The 7839-nt window shown below is 46.0% G+C and overlaps 2 protein-coding genes across 7 annotated transcripts in view; both read right to left on the bottom strand.

The window, feature by feature from the left end:
* Positions 1–6126, bottom strand: part of SPATA22 (spermatogenesis associated 22) — an 80218-nt gene extending 74092 nt beyond the window's left edge. For both annotated transcript variants that reach the window (XM_011980402.1, XM_011980403.1), the window contains exon 1: positions 5697–6126. The gene's annotated coding sequence lies outside the window, so the exon portion shown is untranslated. The remainder of the gene's footprint in view (positions 1–5696) is intronic.
* TRPV3 (transient receptor potential cation channel, subfamily V, member 3) overlaps positions 4763–7839 on the bottom strand; it is a 75083-nt gene continuing 72006 nt past the window's right edge. For 3 of the 5 annotated variants that reach the window (XM_011980397.1, XM_011980401.1, XM_011980400.1), the window contains 2 exons: positions 6857–6936; positions 4763–6283 (listed from right to left, as the gene is read on the bottom strand). In XM_011980397.1, the coding sequence (XP_011835787.1) occupies positions 6189–6283; positions 6857–6936 (175 nt within the window). In that variant the 3' untranslated portion in view covers positions 4763–6188. Of the gene's footprint in view, positions 6287–6856; positions 6937–7839 lie in introns of all 5 variants that reach the window. The other 2 variants (XM_011980399.1, XM_011980398.1) reach the window with 2 other exon arrangements.

Here is a 7839-nt window from a genome sequence, read left to right on the forward strand (position 1 = left end):
GAGGGCAAGGCAACCAAAACTTAGGAATGTGGGTGCAAATAAATTCACAGGTTTGGTGGTCAGAAGTTGAAGGTGTTTCCAACTTACAGCTTCCATTTGCACTGCAAAATAGGGAATAAAACCAACTACAGCTATGGATATGGAAGCAGTGGGGTCACACGTTTAAGAAGTATGATGGTTTTGAAATAACAAAATACGATGGTTTTAAAAAATCAAACAGAAAACTGATGAAAGAAATAGAACAGCTGGACAGTAACAGGGGTTGCTATGAACATTAAATGAGACATGTATGTAAAGTGCATGGCACTTTATAAATATTCATGTCCTTCTCCCCTCCTACCACCATCTTAAATGGAAGAAACTGTCTTATATTTGCATCATCTATCATTGCCCATACTTCATGTTCAATTTTTGTTGAATTGGTTCTAAATCTTCACACATATTAGGTGAGATACATTTTTTGAGTTGGACTGAATCCTTTCGGCAGAACTTGGCTATTACTGTCAGAGGGGTCGCTGGTGCACTGAGGAAAATGGTAGCTCTTGATACTAGACTCACTAAACTTCAGAGAACCTGGATCCTCCAGCCAGGAAAAAGGACTGTGAACTTTGCATGTCATTCCGTCTGTCTCCAAGTCTCGATTTCCCTACCTATTAAACTGGGATACGACACTCGCCAAACCTACAAAACCATAACCAACATGACCGAAAGAGCTTTGTAAACAGTGTAATATACAATCTCAAAGGCTGAACACATTGATGGAATCCTTTGGGGAGGTAATTTTTCACAGTATCAAGAATCATAAAAATGTTGAAACCTATTGACCTAGGCATCTCCTTCCCAGAAATACATCCTACGACAAGGGTTTCCACCCTTTTCCTATCCGTCCACCCAACACATCCCCACAGATGGCACATTCCTAGGTTTTGGACTAACGCCTATTAAGCGAGGATGTGAATCACGTACGATCCCTGTTTTGTTGCCACTCAACAAGATACAGCCCAGTGAAGGAAGTCATTCTGAGAATCATCTGAATTAAGTAATTCACCAAATGCAATATTTCACTTATTAACAAATTAGCTGCAAGTTCCACAACCCATCAAGAGAAGCATTCAAGACTTGGCATTCAAGTTGAGAACTGCCATCCTTATGAAATAACTCAAAGGAATGAAGAACTGCATATACCTATGAATTAGGCTGGTCGGCAATAATGATAGTAACAACGTCAGCTCTTTCCTATCCATTCTCTCATTGCTTCCTCATGAAAATCGTGTATGGTGGACAGGAGGGATTTATACCTTCTGTTCTCCAGGTGGAACCATGGGTTTCTATTCACTCAAAATAATTTGACAGCCAACAGGCATGATGGATAGAGCCTTCTTATTTTTTTTATTTCTTCTAAAAAAAAAAACAACAAAAGGATACAGGTGCAGAACATGCAGGTCTGTTACACAGGTATATGTGTGCCATGGTGTTTTGCTGTACCTATTGATCCATCCTCTAAGTGGCCTCCCTTCACCCAACCCCCAACAGGCTCTGGTGTGTGTTGTTCCCCTCTCTGTGTCTGTATGTTCTCAATGTTCACCTCCACTTACGAGTGAGAACAAGTGGTGTCTGGTTTTCTGTTCCTGTGTTAGTCTGCTGAGGATGATGGCTTCTAGCTTCATCCATGTTCCTGCAAAGGACATGAACTCATTCCTTTTTATGGCTGCATAGTATTCCATGGTGTACACGTACCACATTTTCTCTATCCAGTCTATCATTGATGGGCATTTGGGTTGGTTCCATGTCTTTGCTATTGTGAATAGTGCTGCACTAAACATACGTGTGCATGTGTCTTTATAGTAGAATGATTTACATTCCTTTGGGTGTATACTCAGTAATGGGATTGATGGGTCAAATGGTGTTTCTGGTTCTGGATCTTTGAGGAATCACCACACTGTTTTCCACAATGGTTGAACTAATTTGCATTCCTACCAACAGTGTAAAAGTGTTCCCATTTCTCCACAGCCTCTCCAGCATCTATTGTTTCCTGACTTTCTAATAATCACCATTCTGACTGGCGTGAGATGGTATCTCTCTGTTGTTTTGATTTGCATTTCTCTAATGATCAGTGATGTTGAGCTTTTTTTCATATGTTTGTTGGCCACGTAAATGTCTTCTTTTGAGAAATGTCTGTTCATATCCTTTGCCCACTTTTTGATGGGGTTGTTTTTTTCTTGTAAATATGTTTAAGTTACTTGTAAATTCTGGATATTAGACCTTGGTCAGACGGGTAGATAGCAAAAATCTTCTCCTGTTCTGTAGGTTGCCTGTTCACTCTGATGGTAGTTTGTTTTGCTGTGCAGAAGTGGACGCAGCACTCTGAGAGGTTTCATGGCCTGAATGACTGACATTATCTGGCTGTGCATCCTGGGGCACATGGCTTCAACCCCCTGAGTCTCCTTTAACTCAAACTGCTTCCACAGCTGCTGAATGGTTCAAATTGGCTACCTGATGTGAATGTGCTTTGAGATGCAAATACATACAAAGGTGACATGTCTGATGGCTTGCTGGCTCTGTTCCTAAGCCAGAACCAATGATAATACTTCAGGTCCAAAAACTGGCCTTCCCTTTACCCACTCCTGTTACCAACACTCTAGGGTTTCCAGTCAGCCTGCACATTGGCACACCTAGGCATGGATAAAACATGGCCATAACAAGGCAAAATAAATATTTATTAGAAATCAAAAAACCATTTCTTCAATGGCACAAACATGTTCTTACTCTTTGTACGATTTCTTCCTTGAACATAGAGTTTCACACACACACACAACACTAAGAACAAGTAGGTAAATGAGAATTTACAAGGATTCGGCACATTCAAGGATAATGGGATGACAATTCTGTGTTTGGAACCAAGATCACAGTAAAAAATATGTAAGTCAATGCAGAAATCAAGTACGGCTTACAGGCCCGGATGACGGCCCATCTACTTGGGCCCTGCCCAGAGCGAAAGGACACAGGTCACCAGGCCTTGAGGAGGGAAAGGAATGTCAATAATACTGGACTCTCTCAGGCTGGAGCCTTCTAAGAGCTTAATGACTTCACAGTACAACCTCCAGCACCTTCTCCCACATCCCAGGGAGGAAGGTTAAGCACCTTTTATTCCAAACAGATATATCACATAATGTCTAGAATAATGAATTCTTCTGAGGAAAAGTTTAGCTAAAGGGGCATTTACAGCCAAGGCACTATCTGAGCCTGGGAGATCCCATCCCTGGAAAACGCCTTCCCCTGAAATTACTGAAATGTCAATCACGGAGTTTTAAGATGTCCTGATAGACCCATGGGTTCAGTGGGGTGTGGGTGTGGGTATATGGGGGGGTGGGTGTGTGTGGGTGAGTGTGGGTGTGCTTTTGTGCACCCTGTGGGCACAACTGAATTTTCAACTAGTCACAGGGAACATAGGGGACAATGTTGACTGCCAAATGAGACACCTGAGAAAACAGTCCTGCCTCCCAATATAAGCCAACTACAAAGAAAGACTCAAAATGATGGAATAACTGTGCTTTTTAAAACTAAACAAATAATGGCTCAGGGAGACATCTGTGATCCAAGAATCAGGACACTCCAACCTCCGCAGCTCTGATATGACCTTCCCGCATGACTTTGCCCAAGTACATATTCCTCTTGGAGCATTAGCCTCCGGAGGTAAAATGAAGGAAGTGGTCCTTTTCACTCTGATGCTTCTTGACTCATGGCTTCCCTTGGTAAACCTACCTAGGCTCAGACCTTTTGGCTGAAAGCCTTTTGGGGTGGACATGGTTGGGAAGAATATCCAATACAGAAAATGGTCTTGCCAACCAATTCCATCCAGACCCACAGAGAGCAGCTCTCCATCACGTGTGAGATGACAGACATTCATCTGGCTCTCCATTCCGCACTTGGACAAAAGCTGGCAGGTTAGGCAAATAGAAATCGATAATTGGCTTTATCCATTAATATCTGACTCAAAGCAATTCTGGATATGGCTTTATCCATCAACATCTGAGTCAAAGCAATTCTGGATATGGCTTTATCCATCAACATCTGAGTCAAAGCAATTCTGGATATGACTTTATCCATAAGATACGGCTTTATTCATTAATGGATAGGACTTTCTCCATTAATATCCGAGTCAAAGCACTTCTGGAATTCCCAGCTCCACAGTGTAGAGCGTGGCATCATGAATCCTAACCACTTCCTTTCAGACCAAGATGTCTGTTCAGGCTTAATGCGGGTAGCTAATTCCAGATGTGGAATGCTGCTCTGCAGAATCTCCAGGCTAAAAGGAACCTTACACTTCTTCCAATGACCATTTTCAACAACATCCCTCACTAAGTGCTCGACCAGCTTTTGCTTAAACATCTCCAACATCTGGAGCAGCTGCTGGATTGGATTGAGCCAAAATCTTTCTCAATTTCCTAGTTCTGCCCATTCTGGAACACATCCGCTCCTCCTGTCTCTAGGACAGTCCGCCTCAAATCTTCTCTTCTCCAGAGGCCCATGCCCAGCCCCCACCACTGTGGCTCAGAGTATGTGGTTACTCCCTGGGTCAGCCGGGAAGGCAGGGGCTGCTGTGGACTGTGAGGCCTCATACACCCCAGCCCACCTCTCCCCAACCAGCCCCATCAGGGGCACAGAGTCTCTATCTGCCCAGCTAGTCTGGCACACGGAGTGGCCCAGAGCAGAGCAACTGGCCCAGAGTGCACTGCCAGGTCCGCACTCCTCAGTTTGCCTCAAGCCAGATGAACTAATCAATCGCCACGTTATCTGAAGGCCAAATTTCTATTTCTGCTATTTAAGATTAACATTCACGGTTACTATTTTTATAATTCCACCTCGAACATCTTTACATGAATCCTTTCACTAGCTAATGGTGGCAGAGTGGATTTTCTGGTGGTTTCGGCCCCAGTCACCTGGCAAATCCTTCCGTCTCCACTTCACCTCTGCCCCCAGACTGACTCCGTCTCATTTCAGAAGGAGAACATCAGAGGATGAGGACCTAAAAATAAGCTCAAAGTCTTGGCAAAGGCTTCTCTCTCACAAGCTCCCCCTTCAGCTTCAAAATTCACAGTTAAAAAAAAAAATACTTCGTACCAAAGCAGTTGAGGCATTTTGTTAAATTCCCCCACTGAGACATACTGAGGTATGTGACTAACTGCTGAGTTCTAAGATGGCATCGATCGAGCAGCTGCTATTTCTGCTTCAGCTGAAGCCAAGATCCCAGCGCAGAGGCAGGCACTACTGCGAGGCCAGGACACGGACAAGAGCCAGGCCCTTTCACCCAGATCGCGGCGGCCCAGCAGAACTTGCCCGGCGTGTCTCATGCAGACTTTTGTGTGTGTGAAGAAAAGCTTTTTGTCTGGCTCTGGGCACCTTGAGGCCAAATATATAATACTTACATCCAGCCCCAAAGCTCCCAATCTGTCTCCACTTTTAAAATCACATACTTCATTGTAGTAATTTTCATTCTTAACTGAAATGTCTTTTCCATATTGAAAATTTAAACCCTGTATTACTTATGCTACTAAAAACCTGTCTCAGCTTGAGGCAGTGTGAACCTTGGGGCGTCAGGCGAGGTTCACTCCAAGGATGGTCTCCTTTTCCCTGAAGGGTTCCGGAAGGATGTTTCCCGAGCTCATTCCCTTCCTCCCCCAGGATATCCAGCTTACCTCCGTCCCCGGCACACTCTGGGATGGGATCAAGGGTCTCCCCAAATTCAGGCAACCCAGTCACAGCAGGAGAGACGGTACAACGTGTGGGCTGGGGCTGGGGGAAGCTGGCAGGAGGAAAGGCGCCTCTCCCTGCTCCTCAAGGCTCCTGCCCCTTCCCTGCCACCCATCTCTCCCAGCCAAGCCCACCTGCAACTGGTAAAACCAGAGGCTTCACCCAGGACTTCAGGAGGCTCCCAGGCTCCAGACTGCTGCTGGCTGTAGGTTTACACCAACTCCTTGCCCAGTAACAAAATCCAGGATATTTTCCATTCAGACAAACTGACAACTGCCCCTCAGTTCAGACACCCACTGAGCACTGAGCATGAGGGTGCACTCTGCTGCTACACCAGCAGAGCCGGACTCCATCATCCCTCAAAGCCTCTCCGCAGGGGCCGTGACTCCGCCTGCAGCGCCAGACAGCGCACGCGCACGCCGGCTCCGGTTCCGCTTCTACACCGACGTTTCCGGGAAATCCTCTATTTCTTCAAAGGCATTGAGAGTGGTTTTGCTGTTGTTCCTGGAAGAATCTTGGATTTTGTTGAAATCTGCTTTTTAAAAAATATATATTTTAGAAATAGATCACTCTGCATAATGTGTTTCTTTGTCTTTTTTTTTTTTTTTTTTTTTGAGATGGAGTTTCACTCTTGTCACCCAGGCTGGAGTGCAGTGGTGCAATCTCAGCTCATTGCAACCTCCACCTCCCAGGTTCAAGCAATTCTCCTGACTCAGCCTCCTGAGTAGCTGGGATTACAGGCACCCACCACCACGTTCAGCTAATTTTTGTATCTTTAGTAGAGACGGGGTTTGCTGGCCAGGCTGATCTCAAACTCCTGATCTCAGGTGAGTCACCCAACTCGGCCTCCCAAAGTGCTGGGATTACAGGCGTGAGCCACCGTGCCTGGCCTGCATGGTGTATTTCTATGGCTTAGGGCTACACCATTTTAAAAGTCGTGCCAACTAGAGTTCTAAAAGTCAGAGCTGGAAGAGACCTAAGCAGCATTTCCATTCAACCCTCCCATTTGACAGATGAGGAAAGTCAGGACCCTTAGATTTGATCTGCCCAAGGTTAGGTGGTCTGAGACAGGAGTGGACACCACGTCACCTCACAGCCACAGTACCTGTTCGTCTGACAGGCCCCGGGTCTTCGTTAAGGAAGGAGACGTGCGTCTTCCATTCAGTCCACTTCACCTCATTGATCCTGCAAGTGGCATCATCATTCTTACTATTTCACCAGTGCCTCATGGAGTGCAAACAAATAACCCTGGTTTGGGACGTCCTGGTGTCTATACAGCTCCCCTTCTGTCTGTCCTGGAGATCAGGAGCACCCTTGACCCCAGTGGTCACACCAGCGTTGTTGGAGTTTGAACTCTATCCCCATCTCCATGTCCCCAGGCCTCAGAGAATCAGTTCTCCTTCCATTGTAGGGAACTCAGAAATCCTGCAAGTTGCTCAGACAGGTATAAAGGGTCCAACTTCAGACAACAGCAGCTGTGCCTGACTGGTGACAGCCCAAGGGGAAGCGGGGACAGACAGAGGGAGGGCCCAGGCCGCGAGGGTGTGAAGATTAAACTCCAAGTGTAGCTGGGGTTGAGGAGGCACGAAGAGCCTGTGGTTAGGGTCTATGCCCCAACAAAAGTGGGTGGCGTCTGAGGTGTTCGAATACAACCATAGGCATTGATGTGACTTAAATTCACATCCAGAGGTCTCTAGAGTGAGGGTGACAACATCAGAAATGTTTGTTAGGGTAATCATTGCAGTCAGAAATGAAGCTTTCCAAGGGGTGGGGTTTCAGTCAGAGAAGTGGGTTAAGGTCATACTCAAAGAAAGTGGTCCGTAGGCTCAGGTAGCTGGGTCAGGGTTGGAGGAGGTGGGCTTATCTGAAAAGGTGGTCATGGAACTGGGCGCGGTGGCTTATGCCTGTAATCCCAGCACTTTGAGAGGCCAAGGCAGGTGGATCACTTGAGGCCAGGAGTTCAAGACCAGCCTGGCCAACATGATGAAACCCCATCTCTACTAAAAATACAAAAATTATCCAGGCGTGGTGGCATGTGCCTGTAGTCCCAGCTACTGGGGAGGCTGAGGCATAAGAATCGCTTGAACT

Source organism: Mandrillus leucophaeus, unplaced genomic scaffold, assembly GCF_000951045.1.
Source record: "Mandrillus leucophaeus isolate KB7577 unplaced genomic scaffold, Mleu.le_1.0 Scaffold212, whole genome shotgun sequence".
In the NCBI taxonomy this organism is placed as follows: domain Eukaryota; kingdom Metazoa; phylum Chordata; class Mammalia; order Primates; family Cercopithecidae; genus Mandrillus; species Mandrillus leucophaeus.